General features: G+C 40.4%; 1 protein-coding gene and 1 pseudogene across 1 annotated transcript in view; one reads left to right on the forward strand and one right to left on the reverse strand.

Moving 5' to 3' along the window:
* WDR49 (WD repeat domain 49) overlaps positions 1–18,512 on the reverse strand; it is a 194,823-nt gene that overhangs the window by 15,239 nt on the left and 161,072 nt on the right. The window contains exons 17-18 of the mRNA XM_061168263.1: positions 9,775–9,884; positions 7,140–7,286 (exon numbers count right to left, since the gene is read on the reverse strand). Coding sequence (XP_061024246.1) covers positions 7,140–7,286; positions 9,775–9,884 — 257 coding nt within the window. The remainder of the gene's footprint in view (positions 1–7,139; positions 7,287–9,774; positions 9,885–18,512) is intronic.
* Positions 1,327–2,147, forward strand: LOC133073812 (tetraspanin-5-like; annotated as a pseudogene).

Below are 18,512 nucleotides of genomic sequence, written 5' to 3' on the forward strand. Positions count from 1 at the left end.
TGCAACACTTCTCAAATTAGTTACTCCCTTTCAGGGTCTCCTTATCTTCAAAAATAATAATAGTTACCATTTATGCTTATTATGGACTAGTCACTGCTAAAATTAATCCACACAACTCCAGGCACCATTGGTCCCACTCAACAGATGAGAAAACTGAGAATTTGTAGGTTATGTAATTTATCCAGATAAAAACAACTAGTAAATGGCAAAGTGAACATGGACAAGCAGGTAGTTGATGTCATACAAGTTCCCACAACTCTAATACATCCACTACCTTCAGTTTAGCCCCGTTATAATGCATCCACCACACAGTTTCCAAAGAGCTTTCTAAAATGCAAATCTGGACATGGCATTTTCCTGTTTAAAGATTTCAAAAGGAATTTTGTTTCTGGGTAGGATGTAAGTAGCGGCAGGTCATCCTTCTCATTGGACTAAATAGAAGAAAAAAAAGTAAATTACAGAAATGATATTCTTAAAGCCATAAAAGGGCTGTGGAAACAAAGATTATCAAATTAAAATACATGAGATAGTAGAACCTTCTCAGGTAAGCTGAGATTGCCAAATCTTTTCTTCCCTCTGGGGATTAATCCTGTCTAGGCACTGCTAAGAAACAGGTTTGCCACAGACAAAGAGACTTTTCTAAAGGGAAAGGAAAATCAGAAGCGCTTTGGATGACTATGTGGGTTGAGGTGATGGACTGAAATCCAAAGGAACTTTGTAACTGTGCCCAGGGTTCCCCATAGGACTTAATCTGAGTGCTGGGATGGTGTGGGAGACTGTGAATTGAACTGGACGGGGGAGGCAGATTAACATTTCCCGCCGTCTTACAGTACTTAGAAGACAATAACTACACTAAAGTGAGAGGCCTTAAACAAACATTTGAAATTGAAAGTAAACAAAGTCTAACTGCAGCCATGACCCGGCACTGACTGAACTCGGTTCCTAACTGAATTAACATGAATCACACTTCATGCTCTTCATCCAACTAAGGAAAGAAAATAACATCAATTTCATTATCTATAGATCTTTTACACAATTTCTGTCATACAATTAAAAAAACTGTACCAAAAAATGTACAAAATTATAGCACTTGCAAGAAAGAAATAAAATGTGACCAATAACCAAAAAGGAAAAATAGATATTAGAAGCAGATCCAAGGATCATCCAGATATTGATATCAGCAGTCCAGGACTTTAAATTATAAATATATCAAAGAGGTGCAGAGCGTCCCCATGGGCTCAGCGGTTCTGGCCTCGCTGCGTGGGGAGGGCGCGAGGAGGGGACGGCGGTGGGCATCCTGGCGGATCTGATGTCGTGCCGAGGACGATGGAGAAGTTTTTGGGAATAGCATTTCTTGGAATCGGTCTCTGGGCGTGGAATGAAAAAGGAGTTCTGTCCAACATCTCTTCCATCACCGATCTCGGCGGCTTTGACCCGGTTTGGCTCTTCCTCGTGGTGGGAGGAGTGATGTTCATCCTGGGATTTGCTGGGTGCATTGGAGCTCTGCGAGAAAACACTTTCCTTCTCAAGTTTTTTTCTGTGTTCCTGGGAATTATTTTCTTCCTGGAGCTCACTGCTGGGGTTCTGGCATTTGTTTTCAAAGACTGGATCAAAGACCAGCTGTATTTCTTTATAAACAACAACATCAGAGCATACAGGGATGACATAGATTTGCAGAACCTCATAGACTTCACCCAGGAATATATTCCAATGCAAGTCGAGAGCGATGAGGCGTTCCCTTCTCCTGCTGTACTAAAGACCCCGCGGAAGATGTCATCAACACGCAGTGTGGCTATGATGCCAGGTAAAAACCAGAAGTCGATCAGCAGATTGTCATCTACACGAAAGGCTGTGTGCCCCAGTTTGAGAAGTGGTTGCAGGACAACTTAACCATTGTGGCTGGTATTTTCATAGGCATTGCCTTGCTACAGATCTTCGGGATCTGCCTGGCCCAGAACCTGGTGAGTGATATCGAGGCTGTCAGGGCTAGCTGGTAGAGCACCTGCTACAGCCACTTCCAGACACTGGACAGACCCAGCCTTCCTGACCCTCCGGTGCGCCCACCTGATACCCATGCTGCACGGACTCTGATCTCAGAGGCATCCTGCAATCCCAACTGATGGAGCTGCCAAGAACTTAGTTTTCTTGCGGGGGGAGGTAAAACTGGGAAATGCTGCTCACTGACAGAATTAAAAAATAACCGGTATGAAAAAAAAAAAAAAAAGAAATATGTCAAAGAAAACAGAGAATATTTGGACAAAATGGATGACATAAAGTAATTTAAAACTCAATTTAAGTAATTTAAAATACTTAAAATAAGTATTTTCAACTGAGAATTAGAATATATATATAAGATTCAAATGGCATTTTAGAACTGAATATATGTATATATGCACACACGCACATATATTTATATATAATCTAACATTGGAAACTGATATCATAGCTTTAAAAGACTTGCAAAAGAGACAGGATTAGTGAATGCAAACATAAATCAATATAACATATCTAAAATGAAGCCCAGAGAGGAAAATAAAATGGAAATATGAGAACACAGGAAACATTTGTGGTATAATTAAAGTCCAAAATATATGTAATTGCAATCCCAGCAGGACTGGGAAAGTGGTAATTGAAAAGAAATAAAGATAATAGCTGAGAATTACCCAACATTGAAGAAAGATGCATCCAAAAATTCCTATCAACCCCAAGCAGTATAGATACAGAAAAAAGTGTACTTATGCCCAGCATGATAAAGCTGCTAAAAACCAAGGATAAAGAGAAAAACCTTTAAAACAGTCAGAAAAAAATATTACATTCAAAGAAGTAACAATATTATGAAGAGTGCAATTTTAAACAGGAACTATGGGAGCAAGGAAGCAATGGTATAGCATCTTCAAAAAGTTGAAAAATACTGCTATCTAGAGTTTTAAATCCAATGAAAATATCCTTTCAAAGTCAAAATGGAATAAACACATCTTTCAGAAACAAAAAACCAGGAAAATGATTTGCCATCAGACCCATCAGACATTATAAGAAATACTGCAGGAAGTTCTTCTGAATGAAGGAAAGTAATGTCATTGGAAGCCTAGTACCCCAACAAGAACTAAAGGACACAAGAAAGAGTATTGTAACCTTTATAATAATCATTAAAAGAATAACACAAACAGATATAAAAACTGAAAAATTAGTAGAAAAGATAAAATAGGATAATTCAGAACAGTTGACTGAAACATTTCAATGTCTCCTCATTTCTGGTAAAATAAATACCAAAGTCCTTAACATGGCAAGCCAAGTGCTCTATGCTTTGGCTTCCATTTGCCTCTCTAGCCTTAATTCTCATGTTCCTTCTAGAACCCAGCCATTTAAATGGGACTACACATAGCTCCCTAAGCACACACCATCCATCTTGTTCATATGACCTTACCCTTGCATACACTGCTCCTTTACAAGAAACATATACTCTTTTTTTTTTTAATCTGAATAATATCGATTTAACTTTTACTATCGAGCTCAGGCATGACCTGGTTTCTCTGGAGAATCATCTATGAATCTCCATATGGTCCCACAGTACCCAGGGCTTACCGCTATTATAGCCTCTGCTGTAAAACATAATTGCAAGGGGGAAACACTAACTAAAACCACCCACCCTGGCCAAGCACCATAATAACCATATGTCCTAGTAAGGAACATGGAACCAACAAGCCACCATCAACAGGGAAGGTCTAAAGGAGACGCCAGTCCATATGTTCTTCCACCCTCCCAGAATCCTTCCCACTGGAGTCCATCTTGGCTGAGTGATGCCCATGCCACCAGGAGGGACCCTGAGTCAGAATGATTGGCCAGAGGCAACCCGGAAATGACTCCCATTACCAGAAGACCATGGTATTACGTGGCATAAGACGTGCCATCACCATGGCAAGGCCGTCTTCCTGGGTTCCCTTACCCTCCTGCTCTCCACCTGGGCACACCTTCCCAATAAAGTCTCTTCCTTTGTCAGCACACGTGTCTCCTCAGACAATTAATTTCCGAGTATTGGACAAGGGCCCCCTCTCCGGCCCTGGAAAAGGTCCCCCTTCCTGCAACATAATGATTTGTTTCCTTATCTATTTCCCCAACTAACCTTCAAGAACTTTGAAGACTGTCCCTCTACATGTCAGCTCTGTCCCTTCACCAACCAGCAGAGAAGGTATTCAATATTCACCAGGGAGGCTAAACACACACACGAGCAGACATGATTTCTGTATCAGCTAGTTGAAGACCATTATTATGCAGAGCATGTTGCAATCCTGGGGCACTCTCCAGACCTTTATTTCTAACTAGCACACCAGTACCTCAAACTCAACACCTTCCAAACTCAACCCTATTCATCTGTGTCAAACCCAGTCACCATGACACTGTCTGAAGTCACCCAGTGCAGCCGGCTTGGAATCGTTTGGACTTCTGCCCTGCTTCACCCCTGATTTCCTTACCTTTTTCCTTATGTTTCTTTGGTCTAGACATCCTCTTCTCCTTCCTCACCCTTTGAACTCCTACCCATTTTAAGTCCACAGGGTCTTCCCTGTAGCTCAAATGATAAAGAATCTGCCTGCAATGCAGGAGACCCGGGTTCGATCTCGGGGTCAGAAAGATTCTGTGGAGAAAGGAATGGCAATCCACTCCAGTATTCTTGCCAGGAGCATCCCATGGACAGAGGAGCCTGGCAGGCTATAGTCCATGGGATCTCAAAGAGTTGGACATGACTGAGCGACTAACACTACTACTTAGAGGAAATTTGAACTAATTCCTTCTTATGCCCCATGTGTCCTAATTCACCTCAGTCATATCCAACTCTTTGGGATCCCATGGACTGTAGCCTGCCAGGCTCCTCTATCCATGGGATTCTCCAGGCAAGAATACTGGAGTGGATTGGCCATTTCCTCCTTCAGGGGATCTTCCTGACCCAGGGATCGAACCTGCTTCTCTTACATCTCTTGTATTAGCAGGTGGGTTCTTTACCACTAACGCCACCTGGGAAGCATCACACCCCAGGCAGGTGGCTCAGACAGTAGAGTCCGCCTGCAGTGCAGGAGACCTGGGTTTGATCCTGGGTTCCATCCCATGGACAGAAGAGCCTGTCGGACTATAGGCCATGGGATCACCAAGGGTCAGACATGAGTAAATGAATAAGCACAGCACAGGCTTAATCTGCCTTCTTGCCCGGTACATCCACAGACTCCATTTGTGGTGTCATGCGTCATGCATTCTGTCACCCTCAATAGTTTATATCTGTCTCTCTCTCAAGTCGATGAAACTTTTTCAAAAAGGAACTGTTTTACTTGCAGAGAAAGCAGATGAGTAGAAATACTTAGAAGGGAGCAAAGGAAGAAAAGCTGAAGAATAAAATAGAAAAGCAAAAGAAAGAAAGCATCTTTTTTAAATGGCATGGAAATTACAGGAAAATGTTATATTAAGATATCTGGGAGAAAAAATTCTCTTTGAACTCTGAAAATGTATTAGAGGTTTCTTTGCATTTTCAGTATTTCCAACCAGTCATTCACCCCCACCTTCCCTTACACATCCTCCCTCCCCATGAGGAGCAGTTGTCTGAAGACAAAGGAGAATTTTCCTGCTGCAGAATGTGCAAGGCTCCTCAAAAACACAGGAGCTCCCAGGTCTGAGAAGAGTCATTTACTGCGCTCATCATTTCTTTCTCCTACTTCCTGGCTCTCAGGTTTCTGCATTCTCCCTCTCCTATTTCTCTTGCCTTAGTTCTGACTCTGCTCCATCTTGGTTTCCTCCTGGGTACATGTTCTATGTCTGGACTGCCTTTACACTTTGTTCTGGCTCCCTGGATCTTTTCTTACTTGCTGTTCCCCAAATTCTCTTCCGTCTGTGACTCAGCAGGACATCATAAGTCCTCCCATGTTTATTCTTGAAAATGAATCATCCTGGGGAAAAAAGCAATTGGCTGATAGACTAAAAGCCCTGTCGGACGAACCAAAGGTTATTTAAAGCCCTACTGTTTATGGATTCATGTTTTTAAAAGGAAATGAGCAGGTATCATAGATGATCCTCCTTAGAGCAAATCAACACTAGATTTAGAAATGAGAAACTGAGAAAAAGCAAAGGAAGCTGATTAATAATTAGAGTGGAAATACAGTGATGAGGAAAGGCAGCTGTACCTTGCTTACAAGTGGAACTAAAAAAAAAAAAAAACAAATGTTGACCAGCTGTCATAGGGAAGCAAACAGAGACAAGAGGCTTAAACTTCCTCAAGTTTAAGCATAAACGCCTCCCTCCTACAAGGGTTATTATTTCTCAAGGATGATGTTGAACCCCCATCTCAGAGGATTTGAAAAGTTTAGAAACCGCAGATCTCAGATGGTTCGAGTGCAGTTCTGATCTTTTGACTACTACAAGCTGAAAATGTCTCTTTTCATTAATTATTTTAAATGAGTTCCCTGCGGTATCCATATGCTTTCCGAGTGCCTCGCTGAGTAGCAGGTTGTATCGCCTGCACTCCCGTTGTGTCCCTCTTTGCGGGTAGGATGTTTGTACAAAATTACTCTTTAAGTTCTTAGAAACTTGGAAGCCTATAGCAATCTGAAAAAAATAGAGCATTCTTTTGCACATCTTGTTTCCAAATGTTCAGAGACCATTCACTTCTGTGTTCTAAGACAAGCTTTCTTTTCCTCTCATCCTATTAGCCTAGCATTGCAGCTGGAAGGTTCTAAGACAATACACTTTAAGTAGCCGCCATTTATAGACTTTCACATGAAAAGAACAAGCCCAGATTGTCAGAGATTCTGTTCAGAAGCAGCCTTAGGATGTCTCTTTCTCTGGTATCAGATTTGAAAATTCAGATTATTGGGGGGAAAAGGTTATTATTCATAGCAGAATCACATTATTCATGGCTTTCTGACTTCAGAAAAGTGGCAAAATAAAAATATCCCTTTTATGTATTTCAGCCCATTAGCTATCCTTTCTGTGAGCACTGACCAGCAAGTAAGCTATAAATCTTAACAGTCAAACCACACTTCATTTCACTGCCATCTACAAGGTGAACATGTGTTACCTTCATGTTTCTCCATTTTGTTTTCTTAATTGGTTGAGTTTCCTGGGGAGAAAGGATGGAAGTGGTACAGTGGTTGCGGACTTACTTTCAGAAAGTGATGGAAACTCTGGAATTTGGGGACTCTGCTCCTCTGGGCCTTCCCTAAAGTATTTCTCAGGGTCTAGAAGAAAAGCTGGTTTATTCACTTCAGGCAGCTCTTTCAACGTTCCAATGCTTAATGACCTAAAACTGCCTTCACAATAGCAGGTTTTAAGGGAGGATGAAAAAAAGTACAGTATCATTAATTCCTCAGAAAGAGCTAGCACATTTCCAAGTTAACTTCTTTTTTAAAAAATTTAACCTTCCTCTTACTCAGCTGGCACATCTGCAGTGATCAGCAAACCCTGTAAACACAGCTGTTCAAGATAAAGCCATGGTCCTTTTATTCAAAGGGACGAAAAGAAACTCAAGACTCCCCACTCATTTATTTTTCATTTTGTATTCTTTTGTGATCTTCCCTGGAAAATGAGTATTCTGCAATTTTGAAAAAGCTCCAGTTTCTCTTTTTTCTGCAAGAAAATTGCAGGCTTTGTGAGGTGAAGCCTATTTTTCAGCATTTAATTTAACAACATAGCTAAGAATTTGAATATGCAGGTACAATTTCATTTTGCTATAATGTAAACCAGAGCTGTATTACTATATCTATGATGCACACGATGAGATAATGAGAAGGAAGACTTGTAACTGTGCCTTTTACAAGCACAGTCTTGGACAGAGTGGAAAGTTTTCTTTTTGTTTCATGGGATGAATGGATAATGGAAAGCTTGTGTGCTTAGTCAAAAAGTCATGTCTGACTTTTTGAGACCCCATGGACCATAGCTCACCAGGCTCCTCTGTCCATGGGATTTTTCAGGCAAGAATACTGGGCTGGGTGTCATTTCCTTCTCCAAGGAATCTCCCCAACCAGGGCTCGAACCCAAACCTCCTGTGACCTCTGCATTGCAGGTGGATTCTTTACTTGCTAAGTCATTGGGGAAGTCCCTAGCAAATGGAATAGAAGTCTACAAAAACTCAATTCAAGTCATGACTCTAGGGACTTCCCTGGCAGGCCAATGGTTAAGACTTCACGCTTTCACTGCAGGGGGCATGGGTTGAATCCCAGGTTGGGGACCTAAGACCCCACATGCCACAAGGCTCAGCCAAAAAATAATTAATTAAAAAGATGTGATTCTGTGTGTTCTTGATTGTTAGCTCTAAGGTAAAAACTGTGCTTTTGTTATTGTGTTGTCTCATAACCAGCATCTACTCAGAGAGAAGCTGTATGCTATGTCAGTGGTTCTCAGACTATACCAGATGTCAGAGTCATCTGCGGGGCTTGTTCAAGCATGAACCACTTGCACCACTCCTGTTTCTGATTTAGTTGGGTGGGAATGCTTAGTTGCTCAGTCATGTCTGACTGTTCACTATCCGATGGACTGAGCCCGCCAGGCTCCTCTGTCCATAGGATTTTCCAAGCAAGAATGTTGGAGTGGGTTGCCATTTCCTCCTCCAGCGGGTGGGCATAGGGCCCCAGAATTTACCTTTCCAAGTTTCCAGTGATGCTAATTCTGGTAGACCAGGGAACATACTTTGGGAACCAGTGTATGTCAAACCAAAGGAGAAATATTCACAACCTGTAAAGTATCATTGGTAAATGGCAGACCTTGGACATCTACTCAAACATATTTCATTCCAAAACGTGTACTCCAAGGTATAATACTAAAAATAATTAATAATATTAGTAATAAAATTGTATTGAGTTTTTATAATATGCCAAGCACTAAGTGCTTCACATATAATTGTTTCATGTAATCTTGGCAAAACCCCTATTGGGCAGATTAGTTTATAAACATGCATTGAATATTAACAAATAACAATGTACCTTTTGACGGCAAAAATTTCAACAGAAATGAGCATATTTGCTCTATGAAAGTGCAGCACCTGCTTGAACATAAGTTGACAAAAGATTCGTAGTGAGTGAAATATTCTTGTTATATCATGGAGCTTCCAGAATGATTCTCACTACTCTTCTAAATAATACACTTCAGTATGATAACAATTTTTTTTATTTTAATTAATTTTTTTTAATAATTCTTTATCTAGTCTGCCAAAACTAAATATATATATATATATATATATATATATATATATATATATACCGTTCTGTGTGGTTTGGGGCTTTCTGAAAGCAAAAAAAAAAAAAAAAAAAGTTGTAATTTTATTTTTATCTTTTAAACATTTAGGGGATAAAATTAACATTTCAGTGCCAACTCTATTTTGGAAACTGTACTGGGCACTTTCCACATGTTTTCTGGCTTAGACTTTACACTTCTGCCACTTGTTGACTGTGAAGCCTTGGACAAGTCACTTAATATCTCTGAGCCTCCTTGTCTTCCCTTCTTCAATGGAGATCACAAGACCTTTTTCAGGTTTATTAAGGAATACCAACATTCCTGGTTCAATCCGAGTCATGAAGATCCCCTGGAGAAGGAAATGGCAACCTATTCTGGTATTCTTGCTTGGGAAATCCCATGGACAGAGAAGTCTGGCGAGCAACAGTCCATTAGGGGTTTCAAGAGTCGGACACAACTTAGCGACTAAACCACCACCACCAATATGGCACACAGCATAGTTATTTGTTTTCTTCATAACAATCTATAAAATAATAACATAATAAAAATATATCAACAGTGATAACTTACTGAATGATTTTCGTATAATTCCACCATTGTAAAGGTCATGTGTTTTTTTCTTATAAACATTTCTTTCCATATATTTCACACCTAGGTTTATGACTTCTGAAGTTCTGACACTGGAAGAAAATAATTTATGATGAAATAAAAATCAATCACAAAGGATTAACAGACACTTTCTGGCTGTAAATATATACCTTTAACAACAACAAAAAAAATCTCTATCCTGTGGACTTAAGTAGTGACATTTGTTTGCACTAATCAAGTTACATCTTTGAGTAAAAGATCTAGCCAGATGATGGTATAAAAGAGGAAGAGTCACAGAGAAGAAGTCAGTTAAGCAAAGGTCCCGTCATCATAAACCTGGAAGGTCAGAGAAAAAACTATGTAGAAGAAAATGTCACAGAAACGCACACCATCCTTGCCCTATGTGTAAATGATATGGGCTAATTAGTGTTACGTATTAAAAAGTTCTTTTATCCATTGTTATGCCTGCATCTTCACTTGTGGTAGCCAAAATGCAAAAAGAAAAAAAAAACCTCAGTATTTTTGAGGCTTGTCTTATGAATCCACATGAAAACTTTAGATTAGCTTAATCCACAGAAAAAGTTTTTATCAAGAAAACACAGGAAGTGAAACCATTACATGGTTGTATATAATTCCAGTCAGTAAACAGGAAATGATTTCAAATATATTTAGCATTTACGTCATAGACCTCAGCCTTAACAGCTACAAACCATGTTGCCAAAAATTATTATTTTCTTGGAAAGTGTCTGGTCAAAAAACATCCCTATTTTCACAAAATTGTTGAGAGTCACAGAAACTGCCGTCTTCCTTCTGCCTACTTTCCTTGCATCCTTTAACCCTTTGTGATTATTACTCCCCCTTCTAACCTTTATTCCCAATTTTGTTACATACTGAGCAGCTATAGAACTTTGGGGCTTTCCTGGTGCCTCAAATGGTAAAGAATCTGCCTGCAATACAGGAGACACGCGTTTGATCCCTGGATTGGGAAGATTCCCTAGAGAAAGGAATGGCAACCCACTCGAGTATTCTGATCCGGAGAATTCCATGGACAGAGGACCCTGGCAGTCTACAGTCCCCAGGGTCACAGAGTTGGACATGACTGAGTGATTAACACTTTCATTTTCACTTGTTCATAGAACCTTCAGATGTTTCTTATACTCTCAGCCTCAATTTCCTGCTCTGCATGTGATTCTTACTGTGCGGTTAAAGGAGGTAAGAAGGATGAATGCTGAGTGATATGTCTAATAAATCATAGTATTCAATAAATGTTAATTTCCCTCCTTCCTTTTCCTCTGTCCTAGTTGACTGTATCTCTCAAACTTAAATGAGCTTAAAAGTAAAATTTTCATTGTAGAGTAGTTTTAGATTTACAAAAAATTTACAAAGATAGTAGAGAGTTCTGGAACCCCTTCACCCAATTTTCCCTATTGTTAACATCTTATATTACCATTTGTCACAATTTCAAAATCAATACTGGTACATTATTAGTAGTATTTTATTAGTATTTTCCCAGTTTTTCCAACTGTCCTTTTCCTGTCCCAGGATCCCACATTACATTTATTTTTCTGACTACTTAGTTTCCTCTGGTATAAGACAATTTATCAGATTTTCCTTGTTTTAGATGACCTTGACAGGTTTAAGAAATACCAGTCAGTTTTTTGGTAGAGTCTCCTTCAATTTGGGTTTGTCTGATGCTTCTCGTATGCTTAGATGGGGATTATGAGTTGTTGGAAGAAAGATAAGAGAGGTGAAGTGTTATGTTCATTACAACTTATCAAAGTGAAAGTGAAAGTCGCTCAGTCATGTCAGACTCTTTTTGACCCCATGGACTACACAGTCCATGGAATTCTCCAGGCCAGAATACTGGAGTGAGTAGCCTTTCCCTTCTCCAGGGGATCTTCCCAACCCAGGAATCGAACCCAGGTCTCCCACATTGCAGATGGATTCTTTACCAGCTGAGCCACAAGTGAAGCCCACAACTTATCAAGGAAACATGCTATTGACCTGACTTACCACTGTTTGATGTAAACTTTATCACCTGGCCAAGGTTGCTTGCCAGGTCTCAGCAAAGTTACTTTTTCCCTAAATGCCTACACAATACTCTCTGAAGGCAGATAAAGAGGAAAGTTAAGCTCTACCTCCTTGATTGGGGGGGAGTATCTACATAAATTATTTGAAATTATAACTTTTTTAAAGGAAATCTTTCCCATCCAAAGACTGAGAGTAGGTGCAAATTTTTCCCCAAACCACAAAGGCCAACCTATTGCTTTGTTTCCAAAGACATTTGGCTTCTGGGAAAACGGTGACTATGAAAATGTACAGGGAACTGGAAAGAGGTGAATACTTCCAAGTTTCCATTATTCCTAGTGGACAGATACAAAGAACCTAAAGGATGTAATAAACAGCAAGCGTGCGTGCATGCTCAGTCATGTCTGACTCTTTGCAACCCTATGGATTGTAGCCTGTCAGGGCTACAGGCTTCTCTGTCCATAGAATTCTCCAGGCAAGAATATTGGAGTGGATTTCCATTTCCTCCTCCAGGGGATCTTCGTGACCCAGGGTTTGAACTCACCTCACCTGCATTGGTAGGCAAATTCTTTACCAATGCTCCACCTGGGAAGCCAAATAAAGAGAATGTGTGTATGTGCTAAGTCTCCTCAGTCGTGTTCAACTCGTCGCAACCCTATGGACTGTAACCTGCCAGGCTTCTCTGTCCATGGCATTCTCCATGCAAGAATACTGGAGTGGGTTGCCATTTCCTTCTCCAGGAGATCTTCCTGAACCAGGAATTGAACCCACATCTCTTGGATCTCCTGCATTGGCTGGGAGCGGGAGGATGGTTCTTTACCACTAGACTGGGAGTTCTCTACTTGGGAAGCTAATAAAGAGCATAGATAGAGCTTAAAACTTCTGAAAAAATGTCAAATGGGGTGATGCAAGATGGGAGCCTACTATGGACTCTGGCATCCTCGCCATCAATTCCATGAGAAGGAAAGACCATATTTCCCATCTCTCAGTGCTGGATGTACAAGGGAGGAATGATGAGTGACAAGTTCCCAAATGCCCTGTTGGGCATTAAAGGAAGTGAAGGTGCCCAGAGTAGTTGCTTACCCTGTTGTTGAGCAGATGCTCAACAAAACATTTGATCACTTGACTCAGAGACCAACAACATTTCAATACCGTCACATGTTGATTGTTGCATGGGCAGAATAGAGCAGCAGCAAAGCGTATTGACTCTGGAGCCTACTTTGGGGTCCCTGGCTCACCTCTTACAGGTTGTGTAAGTCACTTAACTTTTTTCTGTCTTGCTTTCCTAGTCATGAATTGGAGATTACAATTTTGAATACCACCAAGGATTATCAGTTCACTTCTGTTCAGTTAGTTGCTCAGTCATGTCCGACTCTCTGCAACCCCATGGACAGCAGCCCACCAGGCTTCCCTCCCCATCACCAACTCCCAGAGCTTGCTCAAACTCATGTCCATCGAGTTGGTGATGCCATCCAACCATCTCATCCTCTCGTCCCCTTCTCCTCCTGCCTTCAATATTTCCCAGCATCAGGGTCTTTTCCAATGAGTCAGCTCTTCACATCATGTGGCCAAAGCATTGGAGCTTCAGCTTCAACATCAGTCCTTCCAATGAATATTCAGGGTTGATCTCCTTTTGGATGGGCTGGTTGGATCTCCTTGCAGTCCAAGGGACTCTCAAGAGTCTTCTCCAATACCACAGTTCAAAAGCATCAATTCTTCAGCGCTCAGCTTTCTTTAGGCTCCAACTCTCACGCCCATACATGACCAAGGATTATAGCGACAATTAAATGAGCTAAACCATAAAAACCTTAGAACAATGCTTGAAATATGGTGAGAGCTCAATAAGTATTGACTACTATCACTTTAGGACAGACTAATACAATATTTACCACTCAAATTAGGTGTTCCAATATTACCAAAAGCCAGTTCTGGGGCTTCTCCAATGGCTCAGCAGTAAAGAACCTGTTTGCCAATTCAGGAGATGCGAATTTGATCCCTGGATTGGGAACATACCCTTGAGAAGGGCATGGCAACCCACTCTGGTATTCTTGCATGGAGAATCTCATGGACAGAGAAGTCTGGTGGGCTACGGTCGATAATGTCACACAGAGTTGGACACGACTAAGTACATGTGAATGCAGTCAGTTCTAATATTCTTTTTTTATCTTATGTTTAAATTATTTATATTTACAATTACTCCTATTTTCTCACATAAGCTCTACTGGCAGATAATTAGAAAATCAACAGCATTTAAATAATACTAAATATCAGTTCCCTTCTAATAATAATATGGACTCTAGAACATAATAATCTTATATATTTAAGAATCAGTAAGTGTGCCTTCTCTTTCATAAAAACTTAGTCAGTTATGCCCCGAACAGTAACGCTGAAGAAGCTGAAGTTGAATGGTTCTATGAGACCCAAAAGACCTTTTAGAACTAACACCCAAAAAATATGTCCTTTTCATTATAGGGGACTGGAATGCAAGAGTAGGAAGTCAAGAAACACCTGGAGTAACAGGAAAATTTGGCCTTGGAGTATAGAATGAAGCAGGGCAAAGGCTAATAAGAGTTTTGCCAAGAGAACACACTGGTCATAGCAAACACCTTCTTCCAACAACACAAGAGAAGACTCTACACATGGACATCACCAGATAGTCAACACTGAAATCAGATTGATTATATTCTTTGGCTAAAGATGGAGAAGCTCTATAGAGTCAGCAAAAACAAGATTGGGAGCTGACCGTAGTTCAGATCATGAATTCCTTATTGCCAAATTCAGACTTAAATTGAAGAAAACAGGGAAAACCACCAGACCATTCAGGTACAACCTAAATCAAATCCCTTATGATTATACAGTGGAAGTGAGAAATAGATTTAAGGGACTAGATCTGATAGAGTGCCTGATGAACTATGGACGGAGGTTCGTGACATTATACAGGAGACAGGGATTAAGACCATCCCCATGGAAAAGAAATGCAAAAAAGCAAAATGGCTGTCTGAGGAGGTCTTACAAATAGCTGTGAAAAGAAGTGTAGTGAAAAGCAAAGAAGAGATATACCCACTTGAATGCAGAGTTCCAAGAATAGCAAGGAGAGATAAGAAAGCCTTCCTCAACGATCAGTGCAAAACAATAGAGGAAAACAATAGAGTGGGAAAGACTAGAGATCTCTTCAAGAACATTAGAGATACCAAGGGAACATTTCATAAGACGATGGGCTCAATAAAGGACAGAAATGGTATGGACCTAACAGAAGCAGAAGATATTAAGAAGAGGTGGCAAGAATACACAGAAGAACTGTACAAAAAAGATCTTCATGACCCAAATAATCACGATGGTGTGATCACTCACCTAGAGCCAGACATCCTGGAATGTGAACTCAAGTGGGCCTTAGGAAGCATCACTATGAACAAAGCTAGTAAAGGTGATGGAATTCCATTTGAGCTATTTCAAATCCTAAAAGATGATGCTGTGAAAGTGCTACACTCAATATGCCAGCAAATTTGGAAAACTCAGCAGTGGCCAAAGGACTGGAAAAGTTCAGTTTTCATTCCAATCCCAAAGAAAGGCAATACCAAAGAATGCTCAAACTACTGCACAATTGGACTCATCTCACACACTAGTAAAGTAATGCTTAAAATTCTCCAAGCCAGACTTCAGCAATATGTGAACCATGAACTTCCAGATGTTCAAGCTGGTTTTAGAAAAGACAGAGGAACCAGAGATCAAATTGCCAACAGTCGCTGGATCATTGAAAAAGCAAGAGAGTTCCAGAAAAACATCTATTTCTGCTTTATTGACTATGCCAAAGCCTTTAACTGTGTGGATCACAAAAACTGTGGAAAATTCTGAAAGAGATGGAATACCAGACCACCTGACCTGCCTCTTGAGAAACCTGTATGGAGGTCAGGAAACAACAGTTAGAACTGGACATGGAACAACTGTCTGGTTCCAAATAGGAAAAGGAGTACGTCAAGGCTGTATATTGTTACCCTTCTTATTTAACTTATTTGCAGAGTACATCATGAGAAATGCTGGCCTGGATGAAGCACAAGCTGGAATCAAGATTGCTGGGAGAAATATCAATAACCTCAGATATACAGATGACACCACCCTTATGGCAGAAAGTAAAGAAGAACTAAAAAGCCTCTTAATGAAAGTGAAAGAGGAGAGTGAAAACCTTGGCTTAAAGCTCAACATTCAGAAAACTAAGATCATGGCATCTGGTCCCATCACCTCTTGGGAAATAGATGGGGAGACAGTGGAAACAGTGGCTGACTTTATTTTTCTGGGCTCCAAAATCACTGCAGATGGTGATTGCAGCCATGAAATTAAAAAACGCTTGCTCCTTGGAAAGAAAGTTATGACCAACCTAGATAGCATGTTAAAAAGCAGAGACATTACTTTGCCAACAAGATCCATCTAATCAAGGCTATGGTTTTTCCAGTGGTCATGTGTGGATGTGATAGTTGGACTATACAGATAGCTGAGCACAGAAGAACTGATGCTTTTGAACTGTGGTATTGGAGAAGACTCTTGAGAGTCCCTTGGACTGCAAGGAGATCCAACAGGTCCATCCTAAAGCAGATGAGTCGTGGGTGTTCTTTGGAAGGACTAATGTTGAAGCTGAAACTCCAATACTTTGACCACCTGATGCGAAGAGCTGACTTATTTGAAAAGACCCTGATGCTGGGGAAGATTGAGGGCAGGAGGAGAAGGGGACGACAGAGGATGAGATGGTTGGATGGCATCACCGACTCAGTGGACATGGGTTTGGGTGGACTCCGGGAGTTGGTGATAGACAGGGAGGCCTGGCGTGCTGCAGTTCATGGGGTCACAGAGTTGGATACAACTGAGTGACTGAACTAAACTGAGAAATTAATGGAAATGTATGTTTCATATCTCAACTAATTATCTTACCCTGGCTTCTAATAAATAATCCTTTCACCATAAATATTTTTTTAATGGTAGCCAAAGAAAAATGTGTCAGATCATAGAAGATGGACTGCTCCAGAGCACTCCAAAGACAGAGTGCTCTTTGTTGCCCTAGCATAAGAATAAAGATGGATTAGAGTGTGTTCAGATGGATAGGTCTGACTTACCATTAGAGTCATTTTATAATGAAGAGTGGTTCAATAACAGAGAAGGCTATCTGTACAATGGTGAGTGCAGCCTATAGGATTTATTCAAGATAACGGCTGGTATATGCTTCTCTTATGGCTGCATTGGGAATTAGTCTACCAGACATCTGATACCTCTTTCAAGTTTGTTACTGAATTATTAAAGATTAATAAACATATGAAAAATGTTTATTCTCACAAATAATTTAAAAGTCCAACTTAAAACACTGACAATCTATCAGAGCAACAATTTTTAGACAATGACAACATGCAGTGTTGGTGCAGACACAGTCATTTCCCTTTCCTGCTGGTGGTAGAGCCCACACGTCATTGGGACAGCAATTTAGCAAGACTCAGAGATCTTTAAAACTTTGACTCAACTTCTCCATTTCAAATAATTTATTTTAATGATGAATGTAGTCAGGTGTTCTAGCACATCTGTATGAAGGTATTTAAAGAAATGTTCTAGGCAAAACACTCTCTGACATAAATCACAACAGGATCTTCTATACCCATCCCCCAGAATATTGGAAATGAAAGCAAAAATAAACAAATGGGACCTAATTAAACTTAAAAGCTTTTGCACAACAAAGGAAACTATAAGTATACTTATACTAAAGTATAAGCCCTCAGATTGGGAGAAAATAATAGCAAAGGAAGCAACAGACAAAGGATTAATCTCAAAAACATACAAGCAACTCCTGCAGCTCAATTCCAGAAAAATAAGTGACCCAATCAAAAAATGGGCCAAAGATCTAAACAGACATTTCTTCAAAGAAGACATACAGATGGCTAACAAACACATGAAAAGATGCTCAACATCACTCATTATCAGAGAAATGCAAATCAAAACCACAATGAGGTACCATTACACGCCAGTCAGGATGGCTGCTATCCAAAAGTCTACAAGCAATAAATGCTGGAGAGGGTGTGGAGAAAAGGGAACCCTCTTACACTGTTGGTGGGAATGCAAACTAGTACAGCCGCTATGGAGAACAGTGTGGAGATTTCTTTAAAAACTGGAAATAGAACTGCCATATGACCCAGCAACCCCACTCCTGGGCATACACACTGAGGAAACCAGATCTGAAAGAGACATGCGCACCCCAATGTTCATCGCAGCACTGTTTATAATAGCCAGGACATGGAAGCAACCTAGATGCCCATCAGCAGATGAATGGATAAGGAAGCTGTGGTACATATACACCATGGAATATTACTCAGCCACTAAAAAGAATTCATTTGAATCAGTTCTAATGAGATGGATGAAACTGGAGCCCATTATACAGAGTGAAGTAAGCCAGAAAGATAAAGAACATTACACTATACTAACACATATATATGGAATTTAGAAAGATGGTAATGATAACCCTATGTGGGAAACAGAAAAAGAGACACAGATGTACAGAACAGACTTCTGGACTCTGTGGGAGAAGGCGAGGGTGGGATGTTTCAAGAGAACAGCATCGAAACATGTATATTATTAAGGGTGAAACAGATCACCAGCCCAGGTGGGATGCATGAGACAAGTGCTCGGGGCTGGTGCACCGGGAAGACCCAGAGGGATCGGGT

The sequence above is a fragment of the Dama dama genome, chromosome 19, assembly GCF_033118175.1.
Source record: "Dama dama isolate Ldn47 chromosome 19, ASM3311817v1, whole genome shotgun sequence".
NCBI classification, from domain to species: domain Eukaryota; kingdom Metazoa; phylum Chordata; class Mammalia; order Artiodactyla; family Cervidae; genus Dama; species Dama dama.